At 37.0% G+C, this 27489-nt stretch overlaps 2 protein-coding genes across 3 annotated transcripts in view; one reads left to right on the top strand and one right to left on the bottom strand.

The window, feature by feature from the left end:
* ELOVL7 (ELOVL fatty acid elongase 7) overlaps positions 1 to 15128 on the top strand; it is an 87086-nt gene extending 71958 nt beyond the window's left edge. For both annotated transcript variants that reach the window (XM_037798728.1, XM_037798727.1), the window contains 2 exons: positions 1195 to 1331; positions 12328 to 15128. In XM_037798728.1, the coding sequence (XP_037654656.1) occupies positions 1195 to 1331; positions 12328 to 12537 (347 nt within the window). In that variant the 3' untranslated portion in view covers positions 12538 to 15128. The remainder of the gene's footprint in view (positions 1 to 1194; positions 1332 to 12327) is intronic.
* An 8515-nt stretch (positions 15129 to 23643) lies between these two features.
* Positions 23644 to 27017, bottom strand: LOC119506116 (Krueppel-like factor 3). The gene has a single exon (XM_037799018.1). The coding sequence runs from the start codon at positions 26787 to 26789 to the stop codon at positions 25752 to 25754; it is 1038 nt and encodes a 345-aa protein (XP_037654946.1). The 5' UTR covers positions 26790 to 27017; the 3' UTR covers positions 23644 to 25751.
* Positions 27018 to 27489: the final 472 nt, after the last annotated feature.

The following is a 27489-nucleotide window of genomic DNA, read 5'->3' as shown; positions in this document are numbered from 1 at the left end:
TTCCACCATTATCAGTTCAAATTTGTGAGATTTTGCTTTCTTTCTGGAATTAAAGATTATTGGAATTAAGAAACAAGAGTATTTTGGAGAAAATTTTTAAATCAGATTAACATTTCTAATCTGAGTCAGACTATGCATGACCAATGCAGATTCTTCTTGACTGTGTGTGCCTCTTAGGAATGAGGAATACAAAGATAGGAAGGCATAATTGATAATAACCATGTGGAAGCAGTAAACAAAAATGGTTTAACAGTTAGTAGGTGTTTATTTTAGAAACACAAAAATTTGTTAAAGCAAACTGAACACACTTACTGATGAAGGCCAGTGCTTTTGCTGCCAAAAATTTGTGGCACTAAAAATATTTATTGAAAAATATCGAGAGTGGAAAAAGTGGATCTGATTCCACAAAAACATATGTACAAAATTATTCTTAGCAGCTTTATTCGTAATAACCCAAATTGGAAAACAGCCCATATATCTTTCAATAGTAAAATGGATAAATTGTGACATATTCTTACAGTATAATATTACACAAGAGTAAAAAGAATAAACTACTACTATACATACCAACATGGGTGAATCGCAGAAACATAATGTTGATTGAAAAACGATAGGCAGAGAGAGGACATCCTGTATAATTCCATTTACATAAAGTACAAAATCAGGCAAAATTAATATTTAATGATAGAAGTCAAAATGAAGGTTACATTGGGAGTGACACATTCTTGGAAAGGGCACAAGGAACCTTATGTGGTATATAAAAATATTCTATATCTTGATTTTAGTAGTGGTTACATGGATGTATAAATATATAAAAAAGTCATTAAACTGTACACCCAAGATTAATGCACTTTATTTACTTTATATATGTTTACCCTCAAAAAATTGGTTTGATTATTATTATCTAGCAGTATATTTAAAAGATATCTCAACTTAGTTTTTTAAAGTAAACCTTAATCATAAGACCATCTTAAGGTTAAGATATAATAAAATGTCAATTTATTTTCTAAGATTTACATCTTAAACTTTACTAAATGAATGTATTCTCCAACACCGTGTAATTTGATGGCTGTGTTAACAGGTTTAATATTTCATATATGCTTTTCTTCCTACTAAAATTTAAGAAATAATTATACTAAATGCATTTCATATTAAGGACTAATGCTCCCATTTTATAATAATTTTATTTTCTAGGTGGTTTGGGAACATTCCATGCCTTTCTGAATTCAGCTGTACATGTAGTCATGTATTCCTACTATGGACTGTCTGCATTGGGACCAACCTACCAGAAATATTTGTGGTGGAAAAAATATTTGACATCATTACAGCTTGTGAGTAATTAGTTTTCTTTAAAACCAGCTATGACACTGAACTGAATTCACTTATTTTCATAATGAATTAGGATTCGAACTAAATATAGGCAACATTTACAAAACAATAGGGACATGAAGCTGTCTGGCCCCTATGTGGCATGCCATCATTATTCTTTCTTTGTTTTTTGAAATTTGTCAGGAACTTCATTGAAAATAATAGAATAAATGAATCATGTTTGCTAGCCAAGAGTCTACCTTCGTACCATTTTATGCATTTATACCAAATAAATGTATTTATGTTCAAAATAATCTCAAAGTTATAAGAACCTCAATAAGCATAATACTAAATCAGAAGTTAGAAATTCCATTTTCTAGATTTAAATGACCTTCATGGAATGTAACCTTGAGAGAATCATGAGTCTTCTTGTGTGCCCACCCATCTAGTCCTATCTCTTCTCCCACTAGCACAAAGTATTATGAGGCTCAAAGGGGTAAAGTGGTGCTAGCAACAGCCATGTCTTACATGAATGTAAATATTGTCCCCAAGTAAACAATGTTAAAAAGAGAAGCAGCAGTCAGTGTAGAACTAAAAATACCTTCTAAGCATTAATCTTAAAAGTCTGTGGCATACAAGGACCCAAGGATTACCAGCAGCCAGTCCCAGAATACCAGTTTTCGGGGAGAAATCATCGTGTTCCTGATGCCTCGATTTTGGACTTCTACCCTCAAAAATGTGAGCCAATAAATTCCAGTTGTTATAAGCTAAAAAAAAAAAAAGAAAAGTCTATGGCATAAGCTGTATTTTCCTGAAGAATAGCTGGAGGTTCAAGATGATGATTTGTTTTAAATTTTTTGGTCTTTTATTAAAAGAAAATTTCTGCCATCCTCATAGTTCCAGATTTATAGTCTATAATAAATTTGGTGTCATGTTCTGTCAATAATAAAAAGAGAAAGTATGAAGTTTGGTACAAGTAGCCTGTTGAGGCTTATTTTTTATTAAAATCGTACAATTTGCTAGATGAAATTCAGCATATTCATTAATATGTTCTCCCAGGTGAGTGATTGATATTTTATTCTGTAAGTATACTAAATCAAAATCAGAGTATGTCCAACAGTCTTTTCAGCAAATGGGGCTGGGAGAGTTGGATGTCCATATCCAAAAGAATGAAAGAGGATCCCTACCTCACACCCTACATAAAAATTAACCCAAAATGGACTAAAGACTTCAACATAAGAGACAGTACCATAAAATTCCTAGAAGATAACGTAGGGAAACATCTCCAAGACCTTGTATTAGGCAGTCACTTCCTAGACCTTACACCCAAAGCACAGGCAACAAAAGAAAAATAGATAAATGGGAGCTCCTCAAACTTAAAAGTTTCTGTACCTCAAAGGAATTTGTCAAAAAGGTGAAGAGGCAGCCAACTCAATGGGAAAAAATATTTGGAAACCATGTATCTGACAAAAGACTGATATCTTGCATATATAAAGAAATCCTACAACTCAACGACAGTAGTACAGACAGCCCAATTATAAAATGGGCAAAAGATATGAAAAGACAGTTCTCTGAAGAGGAAATGCAAATGGCCAAAAAACACATGAAAAAAATGTTCATCTTCACTGGCTATTAGGGAGATGCAAAATAAGACCACAATGAGATATCATATTCCACCAATTAGAATGGCTGCCATTAAACAAACAGGTAACTGCAAATGCTGGAAAGGATGTGGAGAAATTGGAATTGTTTGTGGGACTGTATAATGATACAGCCACTCTGGAAGACAGTTTGGTGGTTCCTTAGAAAATTAGATATAGCGTTACCCTTTGATCCAGTGATCGGCAGTGCCTGGAAGATCTGAAAGCAGTGACATGAACAGATATCTGCACACCAATGTTCATAGCAGCAATATTCACAGTTGCCAAGAGATGGACACAACCCAAATGTCCTTCAACAGATGAGTGGATAAATAAAATGTGGAATATACACACGATGGAATACTACGTGGCAGTAAGAAGGAACGAAGTTCTGAATATATGACAACATGGATGAACCTTGAAGACATAATGCTGAGTGAAACAAAAAGAGAAATATTATATGCTGTCATTAATGTGAACACTGAAAAATGTAAAACAAATGGTTTATGATGTAGAATGTAGGGGACCTAGCAATAGACAGCAAATAGTGAAAGGGGAACAATAATCTAATAAGAACAGATAAGTTATCGTGGGTAAACTGAATGTTCTGGGAATGCTCAGGAATGACTGTGGTTTGTTAATTTCTGGTGGGTATGGTAGGAACAAGTTCACAAAAATGTAGTTATTTTAGGTTATTTGTTTTTCTTATTCCTTTGCTGGGTTATAGTCTGTTTATTTTCTTGGGGTAGAGTAGGAACATGTTGAAAGTAATGTAGTTATTTTAACTTATTTATTTTTTCCTGTTCCTTTGTTTTTGTTTTGTTTTGAACTGTTGTTTTTTTGTCTGTTGTTTTTTTTTAATGTTTTGATAAAGTTAATTAAAAAAAAAAAAACAATGAAAAAAATATGCAGAAGCCCCCTGAGGAGCTGGGGGAAAATGCAGAGGCATTGGGCTTCCTTACCTGGGTGGTTGCTGAAGTTCTCACAATCAGTGAAGACTGGCAAGTTGATGTGCCAGTCTTGCCCTTGGGAAGCTTGATACTGCAAAGGAGAGGCTAGGCCTGCTTATAATTGTGCTGAAGAGTCTCCCCCGAGTGCCTCTTTGTTGGTCAGATGTGGCCCCGTCTCTCTAGCTAAGCCAACTCGGTGGGTGAACTCACTGCCCTCCCCCGTATGTGGGATCTGACACCCAGGGGTGTAAATCTCCCTGGCAATGCTGGATATGACTCCCAGGGATGAATCTGGACCCAGCATCGTGGGATTGAGAAAATCTTCTTGACCAAAAGAGGGGTGTAAAATGAAATGAAATAGACTTTCGGTGGCTGAGAGATTCCAAATGGAGTCAAGAAGTCACTCTGGTGGGCATTCTTATGCACTATATAGATAACCCTTTTTAGGTTTTAATGTATTGGAATAGCTAGAAGTAAATACCTGAAACTATCAAACTACAACCCAGTAGCCTTGATTCTTGAAGACAATTGTGTAACAATGTAGCTTACAAGGGGTGACAGTGTGATTGTGAAAGCCTTGTGGCTCACACTCCCCTTTATCCAGTGTATGGATGTATGACTAGAAAAATGGGGACTAAAAAAAGAAAAAATAAGAGTATGTCCTTGAAGAGTTATTTATTGTATCCCAAATTGACAACAACCTAAATAATCAACCATAAGGAAATGGTCAAATAAATTATTTTTTTAATTAAGTGATGTTTTATTTAGGCATATATATGATAAAATCAACATATAGAAGAAAGGAATGATAAACACAGGATTCAAGCTAATAAATTATTTTAACTCATGCTTTGGATTACTAAAAGGCTATGAAAATATTCACAATTGCTTTATTTTAAAATACATTTTTTTTCTGATTATAAAGTAGTAATATATGCTCATTACAGAGCAATTTGAAAATCTAGTTAGGAAGCAGAAAGCCACATAAACATAATTAAATCACCCAGGGATAACCATTGCTGACATTTTTATTTTTTTCTCTTCTAGCTTTTTCTCCCATGCATATATGTGTATATATTTTACACACTGGGCTTTTTTTCACTTAACTGCTAGATGTTATGAAAACTTTTAATAATGTGGGAAAACAGTTATGTAGAAAAAAGGATAGATAGTTGGTCGTTATAATTTCAAATGTGCCAATTATACACAGACACTCACATGAATAAAACATTGTTTAGCCCTTCTACAATTTAATTTCTTCATCTGCAAAATGAGGAAAATAATCATGCCTAAGTTACAGCACTGTCATAAAAACTGATTTAAAAATAATAAAGTAAATAGAGACTAAAGAGATAATGAAAATTAAATGCATTACTTGATCCTGGACTGCATCTAATAATGGAGAAAATGACCCCAAAAGATATCATTGGGACTTATGAAAAAAATGGAATATGAACTGTAAGCTTTATGGCAATGTTAAATTTTTTGTATTTGATAACTGTATTTAAGGTGGTTATATAAGTGAATATCCTTGTTCTTAGGAAATATACATGGAAGTACTAAGTGTTCAAGGAGCATTATGTATGCAACCTTTTTTCAAATGTTTAGAAGACAGATGATAATTAGATATAGACGGTAATAGAATGATATGGCAAATGTGGTAAAATGTTAAAAGTTGGTAAATCTGGGTATCTGGGTAGGGGTTCTATTACCCTTCTGTATTTTTTAATATAATTTTTTTTTTTAGAAAAGTTGTAGGGTTGCAGAAAAATCATGCATAAAATACAAAATTCCCAGATACCACTCTATTATTAACTCATTGCGTTTTTGTGGTACATTTGTTACAATTGACGAAGCAACATTTTTGTACTTGTACTATTAACTATACTCCATGATTTACATTAGGGTTTACTGTGTTGTACAGTCCTGTTTGTTTTCTTTTAAATTTTATTCTTGTAACATATCTACAACTTAAAGTTTCCCCTTTTAACCACATCAATATATGTAATTCAGTGGTGTTAATTACATTCGCAATGTTATACTACCATGACCACCATCTATTTACAAAACATTACCATCAACCCAAACAGAAATTCTGTACAGTTTAAGCATTAACTTCCCATTTCCTAACCCCACCCCAGCCCCTGATAACCTATATTCTAGTTTCTGACTCTGTGAGTTTGCTTATTCTGATTATTTCATATCAGTGAGAGCCTACAGTGTTCACCTTTTGTGTCTGGCTTATTTCACTCACCATGCTGTCTTCAAGATTTATTCAGGTTGTTGCATGTATCAGAGCTTCATTCTTTTTACAACTGAATAATATTCCACTGTATATATATATCACATTTTATTTATCCATTCATAGTTGATAGATACTTGAGTTGCCTGTCTTTTGGCAATTGTGAGTAATGCCAGTGTGAACATCAGTGTGTAAATATCTGTTTGAGTCCCTGCTTTCAATTCTTTTGGATATTTACCTAGGTGGGATTACTGGATCATGTGGTAATTGTGTACTTAACTTTCTGAGGTCCACCAAACTGTCTTCCAGAGCAGCTGCACCATTTTATATTCCAACCAATAATGAATGAATGTTCCTGTTTCTCCATATCCTCTCTGACACTTGCTGTTTTCAGTTTTTTGAATAGTAGCTATTTCAGTGGGTATGAAATGGTATCTCATTGTGGGTTTGATTTGCATTTCCCTAATGGCTAATAATGTTGAGCATCTTTTCATGTGCTTTTTGGCCACTTGGATAACTTCTTTGGAGAGATGTCTGGTTAAATCTTTTGCTCATTTTTGAATTGGGTTGTTTGTCTTTTTGTTGTTGGGTTGAAGGATTTCTTTATGTATTTTGGTTATTAAACCCTTATTGGACATGTGGTTTCCAAATATTTTCTCCCATTCTTTGGTTGTCTTTTTACTTTCATGATAAAATCCTTTAATCCACAAAAGTTTTAATTTTAATGAAGTCCTGTTTATCTATTTTTTTGTTTTGTTCCTTGTGCTTTTGTTATAAAGTCTAAGAAACCATTGCCTAACACAAGGTCCTGAATATGCTTTCCAATGTTTTCTTCCAGGAGTTTGATAGTTCTAGCTCTTATATTTAGGTCTTCGATCCATTTTGAGATGATTTTTGGTATAAGGTGTGAGATAGGAGTCCTCCTTCATTCTTTTGTGCATGGATATCCAATTTTTCTCATCACCATTTGTTGAAAAGACTATTTTTTCTCATTTAAGAGGACTTGGCACCATTGTGAAAAATTAGTTGGCCATACACTTGAGGGCTGATTTTTGACCTTTCAGTTTGATTTCATTGGTTTATATGTCTGTCCTTTTACCAGTACCATTCTGTTTTGTTTACTGTAGCTTTGTAATCAATTTCAAAATCAGAAAGTGTGAGTCCTCCAATCTTCTTCAAGATGTTTTTGGCTATTCGGGGCCCCTTACCCTTCCAAAGAAATCTGATGATTAGCTTTTCCAATTCATCAAAGTAGGCTGTTGGAATTTCGATTGGGATTGCATTTAAATCTGTAAATCATTTTAGGTAGAATTGACATCTTAACAATATTTAGTCTTCCAATCCATGAACATGGAATGTCTGTCCACTTATTTAGGTCTCTTTGATTCCTTTTAGCAGTGTCTTATAGTTTTCCATGTACAAGTCTTTTACATTCTTGGAAAATTTATTCCTAGATATTTGATTCTTTTAGTTGCTATTGTAAGTGGATTTTTTCCCTTGATTTCTTCTTACTATTGTTCATTGCTTGTGAATAGAGACACTACTGATTTTGGATGTTGATCTTGTACCCTGCCACTTTGCTGAACTATTTATTAGTTCTAGGAGCTTTGCTGTGACTCTTTCAGGATTTTCTGTATATAGAATTATGTCATCTGCAAATAGTGAATGTTTTGCTAAAAGAAATCAAGGAAAATATAAATAGATGGAAGGGCATACCATGTTCATGGATTGGAAGACGATTATAGTCAAGATGTTATTTCTACCCAAAATGATTTACAGATTCAATGCAAAACCAATAAAAATCCCAACAACTTTGCAGAGATAGGAAAACAGTAATCAAATTTATTTGGAAGGTCAGGGTGCCCCGAATACCTAAAAACATCTTGAAAAGGCATTATGAGGTTGGAAGTCTCACACTTCCTGACTTTAAAGCAGATTACAAAGCTACAGGTAGTCAGAACAGCATGGTATTAGCATAAGGATACCAACTAATGGAATCAAATTGAGAGTTCAGAAATAGACCTTCACACATCAACAGACAATTGATTTTTGATGAGGCAGCCAAGTCCACTCAACTGGGACAGAACAGACCCTTCAACAAATGCTCTGGGAGAACTGGATATCCATATCCAAAAGAATGAAAGAAGACCCTTATCTCATGCCTTATACAACCATTAACTCAAAATGGATCAAAGACCTAAACATTAGAGCTAAAGCTATAAAACTCTTAGAAGAAAATGTAGGGAAATATCTTAAGGATCTTGTGGTAAGAGATGGTTTCCTAGACCTTACACCCAAAGCACAAGCAATGAAAGAAGAAATAGATAAATTGTATCTCTTCAAAATTGAATACCTTTGGGCATCCAGAGGACTGTGTCAAGAAAGTAGAAAGGCAGCCTATTCAGTGGGAGAAAATATCCAGAAACCACCTATCCGATAAGGGTTTAATATCCAGAAATCCTACAACTCAACAACAAAAAGACAACCCAATTTAAAAATGGGCAAAAGATATGGATAGACACTTTTCCAGAAAGGAAATACAAATGGCTAAAAAGCATATGAAAAGATGCTCAGCTTCACTAGCTATTTGGGAAATGCAAATCAACACCACAATGAGATACCATTTTACACCTACTAGAATGGCTATTTTCAAAACAAACAAACAAAAAAACAGAAAACTACAAGTACTGGACAGGATGTGGAGAAATAGGTACACTTATTCACTATTGGTGGGACTGTAGAGTGGTGCAGCCTCTCAGGAAGGCAGTTTGACAGTTCCTCAGGAAGCTAAATATAGAATTGCCATGTGATCCAGCAATATCCTTACTAGGTATACACTCAGAAGAGCTGAAAGCAGGGACATGAATAGACAATTTCACACTGATGTTTATAGTGGCATTATTCACAATTGCCAATAGATGGAAACAGTTCAAATGTCCATCAACTGAAAAGTGGATAAACAAACTGTGGTGTATACATACAATGGAATATTATGCAGCTGTAAGACAGAATGAAGTCATGATGTATGCAACAATGTGGATGAAACCTTGACATTATGTTGGACGAAATAAGCCAGAAAAAAAGGACAAGTACCATATGGTTCCTCTGATATGAACTAACTATAACGAGCAAACTCTGAGAGTTAAATTTGAGAGCATAAGTTTCAGGAGATAGAAAGAGGGCAGACAGGGGAGTGAATCTCCCTGGCAACGTGGAATATGACTCCCGGGGAGGAATGTAGACCTGGCATCGTGGGACGGAAAACATCTTCTTGACCAAAAGGGGGATGTGAAAGGAAATGAAATAAGCTTCACTGGCAGAGAGAATCCAAAAGGAGCCGAGAGGTCACTCTGGTGGGCACTCTTACGCACACTTTAGACAACCCTTTTTAGGTTCTAAAGAATTGGGGTAGCTGGTGGTGGATACCTGAAACTATCAAACTACAACCCAGAACCCATGAATCTCGAAGACAGTTGTATAAAAATGTAGCTTATGAGGGGTGACAAGGGGATTGGGAAAGCATAAGGACCACACTCCACTTTGTCTAGTTTATGGATGGATGAGTAGAAAAATAGAGGAAGGAAACAAACAGACAAAGGTACCCAGTGTTCTTTTTTACTTCAATTGCTCTTTTTCAGTCTAATTATTAATCTTGTTATTCTTGTGTGTGTGCTAATGAAGGTGTCAGGGATTGATTTGGGTGATGAATGTACAACTATGTAATGGTACTGTGAACAATCGAAAGTACGATTTGTTTTGTATGACTGCGTGGTATATGAATATATCTCAATAAAATGAAGATTAAAAAAAAAAAAAAAAAAAAAAAGACATAATGCTGAGCAAAATAAGCCAGGCACAAAAAGAGAGATATTGTATGTTACCACTAATGTGAATTCTGTGAAAAATGTACAATGTTTTATACTGTAGAATGTAGGGGACCTAGAGATACCAATTAGGGGAGGGGGAATGATAATCTAATAAGAACAGATAAACTATGGAGGGTAATCTCAATGTTATGGGAATGCTCAGGAATGATTATGGTTTGTAAACTTTCTTGGATATAGTAAGATCATGTTGGAAGCAATAGAGTTATTTTAGGTTTTTTTTTTCCTCTTATTCCTTTGTTTTCTTAGGAGTTGTTAATTTTCTTGGGGTATGGTAGGAACATGTTGGAAGCAATGTAGCTATTTTAGATTATTTGTTTTTCTTACTCCTCTGTTTGGACATGGTTTATTAATTTTCTTGGGGTATGGTAGGAACATATTGGAAGCAAAGTAGTTATTTTAGGTTATTTGTTTTCCTTAATCCATTGCTTTGTTTGAAATGTAGTGGGGTTTTTTTGGTTGATGTTTGCCTGTTTGTTTTTAATTTTTTGATAAACAAAGTTAAAAAATTGAAAAAAAATCAGTAGAAAAATGGGAGTAAAAACTAAATGACAAATAGGGTGGGATGGGGGGATGGTTTGGGTATTCTCTTTTCACTTTTATTTTTTATTCTTATTCTGATTCAGAAATAGATTGTGGTGATGAACGCATAACTATATGATCATACTGTGAACAGCTGATTGTATACCATGGATGACTGTATGGTTTGTGAATATATTTCAATAAAACTGAATTTAAAAAAAAAAAAAAAAAAAAAGAAAGAGGGCAGAGATTGGACAATTGATGCTTAATAAGTACAGAGTGTTTAACAAGGTTGATTGTAAATGTTCGGAAATGGATGGCACAATACTGTGTAATGGTAGCACAATATTGTAAGTCTAATGAAAAAAGCCAAGTGTGAATATAGTTGAAAGATGAAGTCTAGAGTCACGTATGTCACCAGAAGGAAAGCTAGAAGATAAAAACTGAAACTGTATAACTTAGAGAAACCTAGAGTAGATGGTGACAGTGGTTAATTGTACAAATACAAGAAAGTTTTTACAAGAACTAGAACAAATGTATGTCACTATTACAAAGTGTTAATGGGGTGGTATATGGGGAAAACTACAGTTAGTGCAAACTAAGTTTTATTGTTAACAGTAACATTGTTAATATTCTTTGATTAATCGTAACAAAGGCACTATACCAAAGCTAAATGTCAATAATAGGGAGATATGAGGTAGGAGTATGGCATTTATTATTTTATTTTTTATTTTTTGGAAGAAATGAGAATGTTCTTCTAAAGATTGTGGTGGTGAATGCATAACTATGTGTTTATACCAGGAGCCATAGATTGTACACTTAGGATGGATTATATAGTGTGTGAATAAAACTGTTTAAAAAATAAACAGAAAACTACAAAATTAAAATTTAAAAATCATTAAGATATAATGCAAGGAAATTTGAACATGATAATGATAAAACAATAAAAAAAGAACCATGTGAAAATATTAACCATTTTTTTTCCACCGGATGGATGATGAGTAATTGCTACTTATTGCTAACTTTACTTTTCCAAGATTTTCTCAGAACACATTTTGCATTTTACTCAGAGGGAAAAGGATGTCCAAAAAATCTGAAAATTAGCCTAGAAAGTGTCCATCTTGGTACTGTCTAGAAGGCTGTGGTTCACAGAGCCCTTGAGTATAATTACTCTCTTGCTCCTTGAAGATTCTCTGGTGCAGCTGCAGATGGGGCATATTTTTACCTATGCTAGTGAATGACAAGTGAGAGATTTGATGACTTGGAGATGCTTTGGCTCCTCCAAAATTAGAGGACCTCTAATTAGTTTGCCTTTTCCAAAAATTGAGATACCTGATCTAACAACAGGACAGAATATTTGAAATCAAAACCTTCCTGGAAATATGAGACATAATTTAGTGGTCCTATGTGTATTTCATCAGAATCAAGGACTCAAGTTAGAGACTTCTAAAGAAAACATGCTCTCTTGGTTCTCTGAGTATGGAAAGGGCTGCTGTGGCACAGTTCCAGAGAAAATTTAAGTAGGGCCCCTGGAGTTGGACAGTTTTGGCATGATTGAGTACTGAGTAGTGGTTGCAAACTCCCATGTGGATTTTCACACTATACCACTCATTATCTCTCTGAGCGAGGCTAGATTTAAAGATAATATTCCCTGTCCTGCAGTAGCCTAGATACTGTTGGGGTGTGCTTAAATGTAAGTGGGCAATGAACACATTAAATAATTCTTCTATTATGACTCTTCATGTCCTAACCATTTTTTTTCTCTCTCTGTCATCTTTTAGGTGCAGTTTATCATTGTCACTATCCACATAAGCCAGTTCTTTTTCATGGAGGATTGCAAGTACCAGTTTCCAATATTTCTGTACATCATTATGAGTTATGGGTGCATTTTTCTGCTGCTGTTCCTCCATTTTTGGTACCGTGCTTATACCAAAGGTCAGAGGCTGCCCAAAACGATGAAAAATGGAGTCTGCAAAAGCAAAGAACACTGAAATGCAAGCACAACATGCAAGCACATCTATGATTAAGACTGATATCTTGTCTTCCTTGACAATCAAGAATCTTTACATGTGCAGTGCATTTTGTATATTTTTCAAAACCAAGAGCTTGTATTTTTATGATGAGTTATAGGGGTTTCTGATATTTGGAAGCTTGAAGCTCCCAGATAGCAATCTTCTGGTAATTAGAGCCTAGAGCAGGTAGAAGATTTTCAGTTACTTTTAAATATGAACTAAAGGTTTTGTTTAATACATTTTGCTGCACTGAAAGGAGGATATGAAACAGTACAGCACTCTTCAAAGTCCAGTATAGATGAAAAATGTCTCTAGATATTTTGAACATGGAGAAGAGATCCATGCAGTATAATAGATTCCTTCTGCCAGGTCTGAAAACCTCTAGCTGCTGGCTCTGGCTTTGTTGCTTGTTGACTATATTCAGAAGACACTATATCTGTTCTAGAGTTAAATTCCTGTTCTAAAGAGCTAACACAAGTGAACATGAAGTGAATTTTTTTTTAATAAGTTGTCTCTTAAAATCACTGATGATAACTTAATGAATCTCTTGAGCAGCTGCCAACAGCTTTGCTGGTGACTTCTCACAACACTTCTGTTGTATGAAATGTTTTAAAAGTAACAAGCATTTCAGTTAGTACATTGATGTACTTGACACTAAGGTTAAGATATTAAATAATGTGATTTGTTCTGAAGGGATATGAGCACTGTACTGTTACTGTTTTGCAATTAACATTGTATATCTCTGGAAAGAGGTCTATTTATCCATGGAAAAAGTACTCTGTAGTTCAGTGGGAAAACTCGCTTGTATTACAATTTCACTTTCTCATGGTTTAATGATTCTTATCTTGGTTAAAAATATATTGGTTAAATACTTAAATGTTAATATCAGTAGTGCACTGCAGGTACCCTCAAATCATAAATAGTTTTAGGCTACTCATTATACATGATTTCCAGAGAAGGGTTAGCGTAGCTTGTGAAGCAGCTGGATACAAATGGTAAAACAGAGGCTATTCAGAGAAGATTTGGTCACATGAGGGCCATTTTACCTTTTTAATATAGAAAGAAAAGAAAAAGAAGGAGAAAGAGGGGAAGAGAGAGACTAACACTATATAATAGTTATTGTTAGAGACAGACTGCATGGAAAAGTATTTCCTGAATTGTGAGTTAACAGCCTGAATTTCTTTTTTCAAATCTGTAAAATGAAGGACTGAAGGAAAGAAATTCATTTTTATTAGGTTTTGTTTCTTTAAAATTGTTATTTTCCAAAATGTTCTTGTTGTCACATTTTCTTGTTGGAGTACCAAAACTACTGAATAGTTTTGTCCAAGAAATAGCAGTATTTGGACATTTCTGAAGTTTTCTATATTATTTTTTCTTGTTATATTTATACCTGATTTTAAATGACTGTTTAATGCTTGTATGACTTTAAACAGTTAGCACTTACGGGCCCCAGTTACTATGTAATACACAGTGATACTTACTGTGCAACAAAGCTAACTGTAAACTTCTATAGTTATGTGTCTTCCTAATCCATTGTTACACTATGGCCTTCTGTCTGCACACTTCACAGATTCATAAGGTTAATTGCCTTTAAGTGACCTTCAGTGATTTCACTTACTATATGAGACCATGATGATTGATATATGGGGAATTTCACATTTTTTTGTAATAAAGAGTAAAGAACAGGAAAGCACAACTAAAAGAAATAGCAACTCCCATTTATTTCAATGGGTGGGTCTTAGGGTTCCTTAAGTGTTTACTTTTTTGGCTCTTGGTATCCTGTGCTAAAATGAGAGGACAAGGTAGGTGCTGTTATACATACATAGGAGTCCCAAAAGATCTTGTGTATGGCAAGACCAAAAGAAAGCAAAAACAAAAAAAGAACAGGAGAGTTTGCTGTATTTTCTTAGATGCTTTCCAACCTGCATAAAACAACTTCTAACCTCCCCTGTGGTCTTTAAAATGCTTGACTTTCCTGTGATCCAGTAGCAACATGTGATAAAAGGGTGGGAACCACATTCTAAATTATATGAATTGAAATGGAAAGCTATAATTGATATGAAAAGAGATCACAATTGGTAGAAGTATCCTCCATATAAACATCAGGAGATCAAGATGAATGTCACTGAATATAGAATTTGTATGGGCAATGTTTTATTAAAAGAGCCTTTGTGTAGTCACATAGAGTTTCTGTTGGGGTTTCATCCCACTTTTCAGGACATTTTTGCCTTTGGTTTTGTTTGTCTAACAAACAGAAAGCTCAGTTACACAATCTGGTTTCTGATATAAAGCTCTATGACTTCTGAGGATCTATATCTATACTGTAAATAAACAAGTACAAACATTTAAATATCAATGGGACATTGCCATTTTACTATATTAATTCTTATAAAGTAAAATTCTTCATTCAGCAGACTACATTGTCAACATAAATTATAAAATTATGAGATTACATTGCCTCGATAATCCCTTATTTCTGTTAATTTAAAGACTGGAAAATTCCATGGATACTGTCAAAGTTTGGGATTGTGTTCTCTTTGTATTGTAATAAAGTTATGGGATTACGTGTATATGTGTGTATCTTTCATTTTAGAATCTAGCTGCATGCGTTTGCATGGATAGCTGTTTTTAAATCTAAATGCTCATTTAACCAAAGCATTTTACATATTTGTTGTACTTTTGCTATGTTCGGGGCACTGTGCTAGACATTACAGTAATAGAAGGATGCCTATGAGTGAAAGTCCTGTCCTAATTCATTTATCAGCAAGCAGGGAAGGCTCTGAAGGAAACTGAATTTGAATTGTGCATTTAAAATAGAAAGAATTTCAAAATGGGTGGTAGGTTAGTGGTAAAGGCATTCTAAGTGGAAAAAAGAAAAGAAAAGAAGGAAGGAAGGCAGAAGAAAGAACGAATGAAAGAATGAAAGAATCAAAGCCCAGGGAAAGGAAAGCATTAGGAAAGTTTCGGGCATGGCCAATAGACCAAAGGCTTCCGGAATGTGATACAGAGAAATGAGGCCAGAAAGGGAGGAGGGATCTGGCCACGGAGCACATGGTGCTGCTGCAGCATTTGAACTTGATTCTCCAGGCAAACGGGAACATTCAAAGGTCTTGGAGCAGGGGAGAGGTATGATCAAAGTGATACCTTAAAAAATTAGAATATAGACTGTAAGCTTTATATCAATGTTAAATTTCTTGAACTTGATAAACTACTTAAGGTAGTTAACTAAATGAATATCTTGTTCTTAGGAATTGTGCATGAAAACATTAAGTGAGGAGAATGAGGTATACAATGTACTGTCAAGTGCTTGAAAATACATAGATAGATAGATAGATAGCCAAGTGATACATGATAGATAGATGATAGATTAGATAGATAGATAGATAGATAGATAGATAGATAGATAGATAGACAAAGAAAGAAATGGAAAATGTGGTAAAATGTTAAAAGTTAGGTGATCTGGGTATCTCCAGGGGGGAGGGAGGAATGGAGTTGTCTGTATGGATTTTATATTATTTTTGCAACTGTCCTTTAAGTTTGAAATCTCAAAATAAAAAGTTTATTTAAAAAGGGGAAGCTGTTAATCAGTTGTTAAAGTTGGGTAATGGGTTTATAGGAATGTATTATATTCTATATTTTTGTTTATGTTGGAAATTTTACAATTTATTTAAAAAAGATTTTATATACACAAAGCTCTATAACTGTATTATTTTTAACCGTAAGTTAAAATGACAGAATAGACAGTCTGTGCTTAGTACGTAACTGCATGTGTCATGAGAGACATTAAAAAGATGCGGTCCCTGCATTTGAGAAGTTAACAATATAGTTAGAAAAAGACAGGCTGTGATGTCATGAAGCTGTATGTACCCCAGAAAAACATCTGATTAAATTTAATATACCTGGAGGTATAAACCCATTGTAAGTAAGATTTTTGGATGAGGCTACTTTAGTTAAGCTGTGACCAACCTCAATCAGGATGGGTCTTAATCTACTAAAGTCCCTTATAAGAGATGAAAATTCAGACAGAGAGAAAAAGTCACAGAAGCAAGAAGCTGAAGTCAATGAAACCCAGAAGAGAAGGGAGAGACCAGCAGATGCTGCCATGTGCCTTGCCATGTGACAGAGGAGCCAAGGATCTCCAGCAGCTGCTTTCAGGAAGAAAGCATTACCTTGATGAAGCCTTGATTTGGACATTTTCCCAGCCTCAAAACTGTGCATGAACAAATTCCCATTGTTTAACCTGACCCATTCATGGTATATGCTTTGAGCAGCCTAGGAAACTAAAACATAGGCCTACAGGAAAGTTTAGTAAAACTAAGGCAATACATGATGACAAGTGAAAAATTTTTTACTGTTTTACAGTATCTAGGTTTCTAATGTAAGTGGTTAGTTTTGCTAAAAAAGGAAAGAATTTTCTTTGGAAATCACTGAAGGTTTTTGACACAATCATTCTGACTATGAGAGACTCTGGAGCAAATCTCTTACATGGAGCCTGAGACTCCCTGACACCACTATTTAACAGTGTTTCCTTCTTATGGGAACAGATGGGATTAAATGACTGTGGTTGTTGATTGCTACCATCAAGTTGATGGAGTGAGACACTTCAGTGATCTGGCCTCCACAGAAACTGAACAACCAGCAAGAATTGGCAGAAACATCTTTCTCAAAGCTCCAGAAAGCAGTTAAAAGACTGCAGTAACAAGGCAAACACTGAATCAAGAACATGGGTACTTAAAAGCAGTAAGATCTCATGGCACCTTGTCTGGTCTCTTTCCTGTCCCTCACCAGCTTGGTGCAGACCCATTCCATTCTCCTGGGGTGAATCCCTGGTCTCAGTTCCAGAGGGCGCAGCGTACCCCTTGTTTACATACTGGGCGCATGCATGTCTAGCCCAATCTGTCTGGTGGTAGCCTAAGAGACTTGTCATAGAATTTGCCCTGTGTTTAAGAGGCAGCTCACTGAGCTCTCCTACAGAATGCTGTGGAAGAGCAGTCAAGTTGTACTGCTGGGGCAAGGGATTGCTGGCTGTAGGACAGAGGCAACATTTGGAACTTTATAAAAGGGGGAAATTCCCATGACCACATGTGTATGCCCAAGAAAAGAGGCATGTGCAGAAAGGCTCAAGGAGACCCCTACACTTTGCCCTGGAGCTATTTTCCAAACCCATTGTATGGATAAATCCAGAAGGAGGGCACTTGCATAGGTCAATCTGCAAAGACTGAGAAAGGTGTTTTCTCTTCCTGCCTCTCCTCCTCCTCCCCCCCTCCTCCCCCCCCCCTTTCATCTCCTTTTGTTAGTTCCTGGCATTCAAACAAATCTCTGACATAATACTAGCTGGATAGAAGCTTAAGGAACAGATACCTCAGAGTCTGAATTCTAGCCATAACACATGAAAAGATCAAAATGTCCAGGTTTCTACAAAAGATTAAAAAAACATACAAAGAAGCAGGAAGCTATGGCCCATGCAAAGGATAAGGTTAAAGCTTTAGAAACCATCCATGAGGAGGACCAGACCTGGACATACCAGACAAAGACTTTTTAAAAAAAATGGTCCAAAATGTGCTCAAAGAGCTACAAAAAAACATGGACAAAGAGATAAAGGAAATCAGGAAAGTGATAGATGAATACAAAGAGAATATCAATAGAAAGATAGAAAAGGAACCAAACAGAAGTTCAGACCACAGTAACAGAAATTAACAATTCCCTAGAGGGATTCAATAGCGGATTGGAGCTGGAGGAAGAAAGAATCAGAAATTGAGGGTAAGAAATTGAAATCATTCATTCTGAGAAGTAGAAAGAAGGAAAAATGAGGAAAAGTGAACCAAGTCTGAGGAACCTATGGGACACCTTCAGGTGTACCAATATACACATTGTGGGAGTCCTGGAAGGAGAAAAAAGAGAGAAAGGAGCAGAGAGACAGTTTAAAGAAATAATAGTTGAAAACATACCAAATTTAATGAAGGATATGAATATAGACATCCAAGATGTTCAAGGAACTCCAAGCAGGATAAACCCAAATAGATCTACACTGGGGCATGTTATAATCAAACAGTCATGTGCCAAAGACAAAGAATTCTGAAAGCCACAAGAGAGATGCAGCATGTCACATACAAGGAAGCCTCAGTAAGGTTAGCTGCTGATTTATCATCAAAACCATGGAGGCATAAAGTAAGTTCAATGATATATTTAAAGTGCTGGGAAAAAAAAAAAAAAAAAACCCTACCAACCAAGAATTCTATATTGAGCAAAACTGTCTTTCAAAAATTAGGGAGAGATTAAGACATTCCCAGATAAACAAAAGCTGAGGGAGTTCGTCACCACAAGACTGGCCCCAAAAGAGAAGCTAAAGAGAGTTTTGTAGGTTTCAAGAAAAGGAAAATAGACAATAGATCAAAGTGGCATGAAGAAATAAAGATCTTCAGTGAGGGTAGCAACATGGGTAAATATAAATGCCAGTACTATTGTATCATTGGTTTGTAACACCACTTTTTGCTTCCTAGAGAATCTAAAAGGTAGATGCGTAAAATGTAATGACAAATCAGTGGTTTTGGACTCATGTGTAAACATGTAGTTTGTGACAATTACTTGACGGTGGTGACAGAGGGGTACAGGAACATAGTTTGTGTATACTATTGAAGTTAAATTGGTATCAAAACAAATAAGATTGTTATACATTTAGGGTGTTAAGTTTTAGCTCCATGGTAACTACAAAAAAATATATTGGAGAATATGCAAGGGCATATGGTCAGATATTAGAGTACAGGTTTCCAGGGGCAGGGGAAGGGGAGCAGGGGTAATGGGGAGGTAGTATATGATGACTGTAGGGTCTCTTTGGGGAGATGGGAAATTTTTAGTACTGGAAGGTGGTGAGGGCACTGCAATATTGTGATTAATTCCATTGAATGGTATGCTTGGTAGTGGTTGAGATAGGGAAGTCTATCTTGTGTATTTGTTCCCACAATTAATAAAAAAGGAAAAGCAACCAGGGAAACAATGAAAATTAAATGTAATATATCATCTTGGATGTGATCTAGCAGGGGAGGAGGAAAGGTTCAAGGGGACATTACTGGGACATATGAAAAGATTGGCACATAGACTGTAAGCTTTCTGTGAATGTTAAATTTCTTGAACTTGGTAACTGCACTTAGGGTGTTGCATGGATGTGCTGATTTGAATGTATTATGTCCCGTAAAACGCCATTTTCTTTGATGTAATCTTGTGTGGGCAGACGTGTCAGTGTTGACTGGATTGTAATTCTTTGAGTGTTTCCGTGATGTGCCCCACCCAATTGTGGGTGGTGACTCTGGTTGGATGGTTTCCATGGAGGTGTTGCCCTGCCCATTCAGGGTGGGTCTAAATTAAATCACTGGAGCCACATAAATGAGCTGACAAACAGAAGGAACTCAGTGCAGCTGAGAATGACATTTTGAAGAGGAGCTACAGCCAAGAGGGACACTTTGAAGAATGCACAGAAGCTGAAAGAGTAGCTGCAGATGAGAGAGTTTGAAGATGGCTGTTGAAAGCATACTTTTGCTCTGGAGAAGCTAAGAGAGGACAAATGCCCCAAGATCAACTGAGAGTGACGTTTTTGAGGAACTGCAGCTTAGAGAGGAATGTCCTGGGAGAAAGCCATTTTGAACCCAGAACTTTGGAGCAGACGCCAGCCACGTGCCTTCCCAGCTAACAGAGGTTTTCCGGACACCATTGGCCATCCTCCAGGAACATAGTTTGTGTACCCGATTGCTGAGGTGTTACCTTGGACATTTTATGGCCTTAAGACTGTGACTGTGTATGGGATTGGGAATGCCATAAGGACCAAACTCCACTTTGTCTAGTTTATGGATGGATGTGTAGAAAAGTAGGGGAAGGAAACAAACAGAGAAAGGTACCCAGTGTTCTTTTTTACTTCAATTGCTCTTTTTCACTCTAATTATTATTCTTGTTATTTTTGTGTGTGGGCTAATGAAGGTGTCAGGGATTGATTTAGGTGATGAATGTACAACTATGTAATGGTACTGTAAACAATCGAAAGTACAATTTGTTTTGTATGACTGCGTGGTATGTGAATATATCTCAATAAAATGATGATTAAAAAAAAAAAAAAAAAAAAAAGACTGTGACTGTGTAACCAAATAAACCCCCTTTTATAAAAGCCAATCTGTCTCTGGCGTTTTGCATTCCGGCAGCATTAGCAAACTAGAACAATGGATGAGTATCTTTGTTCTTAGGACATGTACATGGCAGCATTATGTGTTCAAGGAGCATGATGTATACAACCTACATTCAAGTGTTCAGAAAATAAATTGATAAATAGGCAGACAGATAGATAGACAGATAGATAGAATTTTATGGCCAGTGTGGCAGAATGTTAAAATTTGTGGATCTGGGTATCTGGGGGAGGGTAGGGATATGTTGGAGTTCTCTGTATGGGGTTTGTATTATTTTTGTAAGTGTCCTGCAAATTTGAGAGTATTTCAAAATAAAAAGTTAAAAAAGTGTGGTTATTGTTTATAGTTCTAAAGTACTTTATAGCCAAGGACTCAGGGGAGGGGTGCAGAGAGAGGCTGCAAATATGCCAAAAAGGGAGGAAATATGTCTTCATATGTCTTCTATGGTATCAAATAAGATGAAAGCTAGGCCTGTCCTCTTCTAAAAGACTTTCCCCAAAACCACCACACAGCAACTTTCATTTATGTCTTAATGGCCAAAACCAGGTCTCATGTCCATCCCTGGTTGCAAGAGAATCTTGGAAATGTAATTTTCTAGCTGGGCACATTGCCACCTCCAAAAAAATCAGATTCTATTAGTCAGAAAGGTGAGACATGAGGTAACTTGTATAACCTCCCTATTGTGAATCATTGCCATGATGAGCCGTTATGGATTGAAATGTTCCTTTTCTTCAGGTGTTGAAAAGGAAAAGCAGTTGAGTACACTAGTTTAGGGCCAGCACTGCCTGACATCAATAAATGTTCTTTATTTTTGGATGACTGTAGATGTAGATATATAGATACACATTCAGCATATATTTTTCCATTCTGTGCAGAACATCCTGTTACAGTGTAGCTTTTGATGATCTTTATATAAATAATATTATTTATCTATTAGTTTATCTGTTAATCTAATAGTTTACCTATTATTTCCTGGCAAATGACACCAAAAGTTAGTGGCTTAAAATTTCAGCAATTATTTTATTATCTTTTACCCTTTTGGAAGGTCAGTAATTTGGGAAGGGCTCAGTTGAGTGATTCTGGCTTAGGGATCTCAGATGTGGTTGTAGTCAGACTGTGGCTGGAACTGGGACAGTGGGAGGCTGAGGCAGCTGGGGCTGGCTGGGCGGCTCTTTTTGTGTAGTTTCAGGTACTCTCTGTGTGGTCTTTCCACCTCGGCTTGTTTGAACTTCCTCACAGCATGGCAACCTCAGACATGGTGACCGAAGATCTCCCGAGTCAGCATTCCGGGGAAGAAAACAGCAGCTACTTGCCTTTTTTTTTTTTTTTTTTTTTTTTTTTTTTTTTTTTTTTGATACTTAATATTCTGGTGGTTTTATTAACAAGTATATAAAACATATATTGCATACTGTATATAGTATATGAGGACTGTACAGTACAAATTTATGTTCACAGTTTGACATGACAAAATGTCATTACTGAATTCCCATTGGACTACAGAGTAGAAACAGAGAAGGTACATTAAACATTCACATCTTTAGTAAGAAAGATTACCAAAATGTTTCAGTATTTGAAGTATACTACTGCATGCTAAAAACCTTTACCCATTCAGTCTTATTAGCTTATAAAATATATTACACTTTATTAAAAATTTCTGCATAGTTTATACAGGTATTAAAGTACTGTAAATGTAATATTCCTGCTATATTGCAGGTATGGTTTAAGAGATGCTAAGCAGAAAGATTATTTTGACCCTCTAACACTAAGTACATAACAGCAAAAAAAAAAAAGTGCTAGTATTTTTAAAACATAATATTGTTGTAGCCCTCATTTAATGCGTGTAAAATGGCTTTGTAAATGTATTATTTAAGTGAATTTGCAATCATTTAGCAATTGTTAACCTTGACCAAGAGAATAAAGACAACTCTGAGCGACTTCATGTATGACAGGAATTCTTTCAAGACTACTGTATATTTTCAAACAAATCCAATTATTCATCTTAGCTCTTTGAGATTGTCTTTAAAACAATCTATCAGGAATGATGTGCAGGTACACAGTATCAGCAATATGGTCATTCAAATTCCACATTAGTGCAATACTGATAGTGCAGATGGGTGTTTAATAAAATATAAATGTACATAATGTAGTTCCCCTGCAAATCTGTTCTAAGGCTCTTGAAACTTCTGCAAATTTAGCATCTCCTTAACTGAACATAGCTATGCTGCTAACACATTCTTCAGACCAAACAATTTAGAATGGTAATGCCCACTTAGGATGTATATTCACATTTTGAAACTTTATAGTATGATGGATTCAGATTTTAAGTTTTCTGACTTCATCCCTTAGAGGACACTTGGGTAATAATCCAAGAAATTCTATAACAAACAATTTACATGACACTAACATCATGTTTACAAATCATTCTCAATATTTAAAATATTGCAATTAAAATCACCATGGATAGTAACATGGTACATCATTAAATCCATATGTTCAAGGGCATTTTAAGATTATCTTGTATTTAAGGTCTTCCACAATAATAGCTAAAAATGACTAAGAGACTAAATTCCCCAACTATCATAGTAAAATGCAAATATATATAAGGAAATTTGGTAAGGGCCAATTGGTAACTAAAGTATATAGACAGCATGGGAATAGACTGGCCTCTCTGGGTTGTTGTTCTTTCAATTAAAATGGCTCTTTGTTAATGAACTGTTAACATAATCTAAACAAGCTACATTAAGTAAGAGTTTTTGCAAAATTTAAATATGCCATAACAAACACATCAAATTTCAAGACAACCCATGAAACTTTCTATTAATTGGACTCAACACTCAAAGCTCATTCAAAAATGAATTTTATCTTTTCTTGCCCACCCTCCCTCAACCCCCTTTTTTCTTCTATATGGGTTGAACACATACACTGGTTATCTCCATCAAAACAAAAAAGTTCCTTGCATTCCAACTTGATTCTTCAGTGTTGTAGAACCATTTTAAGGAATGAACACTTTGGCATGAATGTGACTAAGCGTTGATTACACAGACCTAGTTTTCCAAGAGCCATTTTTATCCCTCAATTCATATCATAGTTGAAAAAAAATAGCCCAATTAATATTCTAAACAAATTTTGCAGTGCTTAAAAAAAGAAAATCAAACCCAAGTGCCAGGATAACAAATTACTTTTCATTTCTCAACTACATTTCCTTTCTGTTGGTTCACGTGGCTGGATCTCCTGGACACACAGTCCCTACACCTAACTTTTATTAGCATAGCGCCATCAAAGTAAGCTCCCCACACAAGTCACAGGCCTCCAGAATCACTGTTTTTTTTTTTTTTTTTAAAAAAGGATTAAACAACCTTCCTCCCAGCCAAGGTTGTGTTGGATCCTGAGTTGTGGCTGGGATGCATCTTCAGGATTCCATTCTTCTCTCTTCTCCAACTCCATCCTTTATCAAGGGATGAAGGCACATTTGGTTATATGCACCCACATTTGACCACTGTTGTCCACTTTCTTCCAATTTAGGACAAATGGCATCTCTATGCATGGATTATTTTTATGGGCGTTTAGAATATGATACTCAAAAGCCAGCTTTTGAAAAACTTCCCCAGAATAATGGTACTATTTATCTTCAGCATAAACACGAGTCATTTTCAGTTTGTTCTTCTGACAGGATACTTGTTAGTGATAGGAGATTGCCAGCTCCAAAAGTAAACTTTTGGGAATTTTAAGCAATATATATGAATCCCTGAACTGTAGTTTTCTATCTTCTTCAGAAATTTGTCCCAAGAATAAAGGTTTGTGTGCTTCATAACTAGTTGTATCTACAAAGAGTGTCTCTTGATCTTAAATTGAATGAATCTATTAGCAGATGATTATTTGATATGCATCATAATCACAATTGAGAGTCAATTTGTCACCTTACAGTTCTCACAGAAGAGAATCTGTATAAAAGCTATATGATCATTTTGATAGGGGAATACAATTACCACTCAACATTTCCCTGTTTGCACAAAAGCATAAGCAGGGTGGGTAAAATAAAGACTACCCATACTCTTACCCAAAATATATTTACCATTAATGGGTAAATACTTGTGTAGTCCCTACAATCAATGCTTGATTATCCGTATTTGGACATTGCAGGAATGGAGATGGTTGCATGGATAACCCCGCTGGTATCTGGCAGCTTAGTATCCATAAAGACTGAGGCTCTGGGAATGCACTGCATATCTAGCCAAATGCTGAAACCTCACTGACAAACTCTAACCCAGGAGGAACTGCTGGCTTCCTTTTGCCCCCTCTGCATCTCCCCTGTGCAATGCCCCTTTGCTCCCACTCCATGCTGAACAGGCACATCATCCACCTAAATCAGCAGCTCTGACTTGTCTCCAAATGGTGGCAAACACCTCCATGAGCTACGAGCACGAAGGAGATTACAGGACTTAATCTAGATGAAGTGATAAATCCAGGCTGACAAGCAAGATCTGCGAAGGGCAATGAAGACTGGACTGAACTAGCTTGATGTCTTGCTGCACTTCTAACTAACCGCATGTTGGAAAGGGTCCACCACTGTTTTCACTGTCGAGCACAAAATGCGATCACAGGGCACGTAGGAATGAATGTCTCTGGCAAGGACTAGCAGGCTGGATACTGTTATAATTCTAATACATTTACTTTGACTTCTTTTGAGGAATACATGGAGAAATCGACAATTGTTTATGTTAGTTTACAAGTTCCCTTGTTCTCAGTACATTAAACGTATTTTTAAGAAGGGTTTGCTTAGCATCCCCAGGAAAAAAAAAAAAAGTGTTCACATTCTTTAGGTCTGACCCGTGGTAAGGAGAAGGAAAGATTAGAGAAACTCTACTACTGACCATATGGAAGTTTTGAATGATACAAATTCAGAGACTCAGACCAGCTGAATCAAAATTAAAATGTACATGTAAAAAATGAGTTAGATAATGGGAGGGAGGACCGAGAGAGAGCCAGGAGAGTGGGGAGTTGTGCTGAGGTGGGAGACGGTGGCCTTCAAACTAGCATGTGGCGTTTCCTATGTAGGGCAAGATGGTCAGATCGGGAGAAGCTGCGGTCACAGTCTGGACACTGGAAAGGTTTGATTCCAGTATGTTTTCGGAAATGTCTTGTTAGTTCATCAGACCGAGCAAACTTCCATGTGCATCCTTCCCATGTACATTTGTAGGGTTTTTCTCCTGTATGTGTTCTTCTGTGTGCTTTCAAGTGAGAGCTTTTAGTGTAGACTTTGTTGCATCCATCATAATCGCATCTGTGTATCCTCCGTTTCCTTTGGGTGTCTGGAGATTCCACAGGTAAAGGTCTCTTCCCGGGCTGTACAATGACTGAAGGGTGATTCTCTTGCAACAACGCTTGCGGGGGGGACACTGAGTTCATTAAAGGGGGTGACATTTCTTCAGGATAATAATCTGTTCTCTGTGGTTCAATCCCAGGTTCTATTTTAATTTTTTTCTGTAATATAGGCTTCTCATACGATTCAATTACTGGTACTTGCATGCTACTGTTTGAATTCTCCATCTCCTCCGACAAGGAGACCATGAGCGGCTGCTGGAGGTGGCTGGTGTACATAAATGGGACGGGCTGCACCACGACAGGCTGTATGACCGGCAGTATCCCTGGGCTTCGTATTCCGTGCCGGGAGAGGGCGGCAGCCATGACTGGTGGCATGGAGAGCGGCACGCCAAAGGGCTGCACCCCAGGTGGAGGGGGCGAGTACTTCTTCATCGGTGGGCTCGACGAGGGCATGCTCAGCCCGGGGGAGGCTCGCCTGTGCGATGACGGGAATTTCAGCGAGGACGGGGAGCTCCCGGCCGAATGTGGCGAACTCCGCTTGTTCACCGTGAGGTCCACTGGCTCCATCTGTATTCCGTGCGAGAGGCCTTCCGAAGTCTGAAAGAACTTGTCCGGCAATGGTGTGGAGTAAATGACTCCGTACTTGTTGGGCTTCATAGGCTCCATGTAATTAGATGGGTATGACACCGAGACAGGGTCCATGGCCTCTTGCTTAACAGGGACTGGGTCAAACATGAGCATTCTTTTAGCTAAACCTTCTAAGGTGCTCTGGTGTTTGGCTTTGAGAACCGCGGTGCTGAGCGCAGCAGACAAGAAATAAAGGCCCGGCTCCGGGCTTCCTTGAGTCCCGCGAATGCAGTAATGTCAGCGCTCCAGTCCGAGCAGCGGCGGCGGCCGCAGGGGACGGGGATGGGCGCGCGTGCGACAGGCGCGGTACGGCTCGGCTCGGCTCGGCGGGCGCTTGCGTTGCGCTCCGGTTCGGGCCCGGGCTCCGCGCGGCTCCGTTCCTGGCTCCCCTCTGGCTCCTGGCACCAACTCCGGGCAGTCACATGACGCCGGCGCCGCTCGCTCTGCGAGCCTCCCGAGGAGTCATTATTCCCCCGAGCCGGGCGCCGCCCCGCCGGCCGAACCTGTCCCGCGAGGCGCGGCGCAGCCGTGGGGCTGGGCGTCTACTTGCCTTTTATAACCTAGCCTTGGAAGTCAAATATTACCCCTTCCTCTGTTCAAAAGCCCACCCAGTTTCAACGGGAGGGGACAGAAGTCCCCATTCCTCCATGGGAGGGATATCAAAGTCAGACCATAAGAAGACTATGCGGGAAGGGATGTGGAACGAGTCACTACAACAGTGCATTGCGGGGGCACAAGTTCAGGGCACAACAGAAACTTTCAGCAAATGATCCCTTTACTGCATAGAATAGGGTCCAGAAAGGACAAACTTCCT

Source organism: Choloepus didactylus, chromosome 11 (assembly GCF_015220235.1).
Source record: "Choloepus didactylus isolate mChoDid1 chromosome 11, mChoDid1.pri, whole genome shotgun sequence".
In the NCBI taxonomy this organism is placed as follows: domain Eukaryota; kingdom Metazoa; phylum Chordata; class Mammalia; order Pilosa; family Megalonychidae; genus Choloepus; species Choloepus didactylus.
Note: the sequence above shows the minus strand (reverse complement) of the source record. Positions and strands in the feature narration are given on the sequence as shown.

Bases quoted from the DNA above. Each gene is read 5' to 3' on its own strand.
- LOC119506116 (XM_037799018.1), bottom strand. From the start codon at position 26,789: ATGCTCATGTTTGACCCAGTCCCTGTTAAGCAAGAGGCCATGGACCCT.